The 3,499-nt window shown below is 39.4% G+C and overlaps 1 protein-coding gene across 1 annotated transcript; it reads left to right on the top strand.

The window, feature by feature from the left end:
• The first annotated feature begins 1,822 nt into the window (after positions 1-1,822).
• On the top strand, positions 1,823-2,782 carry LOC118899870 (olfactory receptor 10A2). The gene has a single exon (XM_036861871.1). The coding sequence runs from the start codon at positions 1,832-1,834 to the stop codon at positions 2,780-2,782; it is 951 nt and encodes a 316-aa protein (XP_036717766.1). The 5' UTR covers positions 1,823-1,831.
• The last annotated feature ends 717 nt before the right edge of the window (positions 2,783-3,499 follow it).

Consider the following 3,499-nt stretch of genomic DNA (forward strand, 5'->3'; position numbering starts at 1 on the left):
CTCAGAAAAATTCCAGTCTCTGCAGCTTTGACAGAACATATACCTCCTGAAGTCTTGACTGTCCTCTAATTAACTCAGGAAAGACTTGCCTCACTGGAACATGCACAAGGTAGATCACATCAAGTACACTATTTCTTTAGGACAATTCTATGGGTGCAGAAAGCCTAGAAGAGAGGGTTCCTCCTCCTGGGACAGTCAGCTAATGATTAGCAGAAGAATGTTCTGGAAGTTTTGGAGGGACTAGCAGGGAGCCTGAAATGTCTTTTGATTGTGTTATGTGGTTTTGCTTTTTTCTTTTTATTTGTTTCCTGCCTGAATGCTTAAAGGAAATTTTCCCTATCCTAAATTTTTTTAAAAATAAATAACACAAAGATCAAGACATATTGGTATATTTCCATTATTTTCTGTGTGTGTGTATATTAAGGAATGCTTTCAGTTTAAAAAAAAAAGCTCAGTGATTTTTATTTTTTATAGTATTTTCACAATTTCAATTTTATATTTTCATAATAAAGTACACCCTAGATGTTCTACACATCTTTAGCCAACTTCATTTTCATCCCTATTGCTTAGAAAGCCATCAGAGAATTTATTAGGTGTCCCTACTCCTTATACATTCCCCCCAACAAGATACCGTATACTTACTGTATCAAGACCTTCATTGTGATTTAATATAATTGATTATTTAAATATCTCCTCCATTAGATTCTAAGCTTCAGAGAGAAATCAATCATCACATTGCCAGTACCTCAACAGAAGTGGAATAAATATTGAATTTTTTCATAGCATTTAAGATTCCAGCTCTTATTTAATATAGTCCAAGTTAATTGTTTATTCATGAGTATTATCTTTCAAACATTCACTCTAATGTTCTTCTTATTTTTCACAGAATTTTTGTGGGAATATGTTTCTTTTTTCCAATTTGTCCACTTTAGAAAGAGAAGTATTTGGAATCTCCTGGGACACACTCACTATCTACTTAGTTGTACTACAGTACTCCTCTCAGATCTTAATTTTGAAAGCCAGTGGATATTCTGGGTCCTGACAATGAAATGTCAATTATAGCTTTGCTGGACTGAGGAGAAAGATCCTAAGGTTGTTACCTCATAATCTGATTAGGCAAGAAGGAATAGGCATTATATGATATAAAATACTATACAGCTCTTACATGGAAAGGAGGGGAAAAAGTGCATTAAAACTACTACATTCTATAGACATTCTTCCTACACACCCCCTTGCCACTTTTTCTCCTAGTTGAGTCACCTCAAAACAAAACATGAAAAAACACGACTTTTTCTACTGTATATACTCTCAAGTTATCTTAGGATTGAAGTCTTTAAATGTACACAAAAAAGGTAAGTACAGCTTTGGGCAGTAGATGGAGAAGATAAACACCATGAATCTTTGAAGAAGGGGGATACATAATAGGTATACATGGAAAATTTATACTGTTTTCCATCTAACTCCACTTCATTTCCTCAGAACACCTTTCATTTAACCCTGCTAAAAAGGTATTAAGTGTGCAGCAGAAAATGGATGTGTGTGAATATGATCCAAGTTGTTTTAGCAAATATGGTAACAAAGTGGAAAATGGATCACAAAGAATAAGAGTGGGGAACATTAAGCCATTGTCCGTTTCAGAGCTCAGGCTCTGGCCTTTCTTCCTTGTGTCTTTATTCTTAGACAACACAAGGCCCTTTCTCTTGCAACTGAAATCCTGATCTTGCCTCTTTCCCTGACACTAAGAAGGAGTCTGAAACACAAATCCAGAATCTGACTCTTCCAATCAAGAATCTCTCTCTATGACCACAGCTCGGAATTCATTCCTGTATCAATGGCTGAAGGAAACTGGACAAGAGTTAGTGAGTTTATCCTCATGAGTTTCTCTTCCCTACCTGCTGAAATACAGTCATTACTCTTCCTGACATTTTTAATCGTCTACCTGGTCACCCTGCTGGGAAACAGCCTCATCATTCTGGTTACCTTGGCTGACCCCATGCTGCACAGCCCCATGTACTTCTTCCTCAGGAACTTGTCTCTCTTAGAGATTGGCTTCAACCTAGTCATTGTGCCCAAGATGCTGGGGACCCTGATTGCTCAGGACACAACCATCTCCTTTCTTGGCTGTGCCACTCAGATGTATTTCTTCTTCTTCTTTGGGGTTTCTGAATGTTTCCTCCTGGCAATCACGGCCTATGACCGCTATGTAGCCATCTGCAATCCCTTGCACTACCCAGTCATCATGAACCCTAAGACATGCACCAAACTGTCTGTTGCCTCCTGGTTTCCAGGCATTCCCATGGCTACTGTGCAGACCACGTGGCTCTTCAGCTTTCCATTCTGTGGCACCAAGGTGAATCACTTCTTCTGTGACAGCCCACCTGTGCTGAAGCTGGTCTGTGCAGACACAGCACTGTTTGAGATCTATGCCATTGTTGGAACCATTCTGGTCGTCATGATACCCTGCTTGCTGATCCTATGTTCCTACACTTGCATCATTGCTGCCATCCTCAAGATTCCATCAGCTAAAGGGAAGCACAAAGCCTTCTCTACCTGCTCCTCCCACCTCCTTGTTGTCTCCCTTTTCTATGTATCTTTAAGCCTCATCTATTTCCGTCCTAAGTCCAATAATTCTCCTGAGAGCAAGAAGGTGCTATCACTGTCCTATACTGTTATGACTCCCATACTGAACCCCATCATCTACAGCCTGAGAAATAATGAGGTGAAGAATGCCCTTGGCCGAACATTCTACAAGGCCCTAGGCCTTAGAGACTGCATCCCATAGACATTAAGAAAAAGATTAAAGTCTTTCGAATAGGGAACAATCAGTTTGATATTTAGAATTCCTCTGCCTCTGCCTATCTCCATTATGATGAAACCCAGCTGCTGAAATGACTATTGGAAAGCTTTGGAAAGCTCAGTGAAAACACAGAGGTAGTTTAGACCTGTCACTACCACCTGGAAACCTCCTCTGCCTGCCCATTATGGACTTACATTCTTTTTCTTATCATCATTTTAACACTTCTGTGGCCAAGTAATTCCAGATATTCACATTCCTGTGTTCACACTGTGAACAGTATGAAACTGCTTATAATCCTAACATGGGGACACACATAATAAAAGAGGGCACAACCCATCAAAAATCACCTTGTGACTTTGTCTTCCTTTGGGCAAATCTGACTGCATTCATCAGATAGGAAACCCTATGAGTCCTCCCAATGCATAACTCTCCTCACTGCCTTATTTTAGTTCTCATGTCCTTGAGGGAGTGTTAGTTCTTTCAAGCTCACTCGTATGTATTGTATGGATATAGGAAAGTGGGTCAATAATTCCCATACCTATACCTTTATAGGTCCAACAATGATTTATTCCTCATTCTATTTATCCCAGGAAGAATGACCTGAGCTTCCACAGGCTCTCTCTCTAGATTTGGGGTTTCAGTGGTTATTTGTTTAATGATCATTCTTAATCATTAACTTAGGTTCTTACACCTTGTTGAAGT

Source organism: Balaenoptera musculus, chromosome 8 (assembly GCF_009873245.2).
Source record: "Balaenoptera musculus isolate JJ_BM4_2016_0621 chromosome 8, mBalMus1.pri.v3, whole genome shotgun sequence".
Lineage (NCBI taxonomy): Eukaryota > Metazoa > Chordata > Mammalia > Artiodactyla > Balaenopteridae > Balaenoptera > Balaenoptera musculus.

Bases quoted from the DNA above. Each gene is read 5' to 3' on its own strand.
- LOC118899870 (XM_036861871.1), top strand. From the start codon at position 1,832: ATGGCTGAAGGAAACTGGACAAGAGTTAGTGAGTTTATCCTCATGAGT.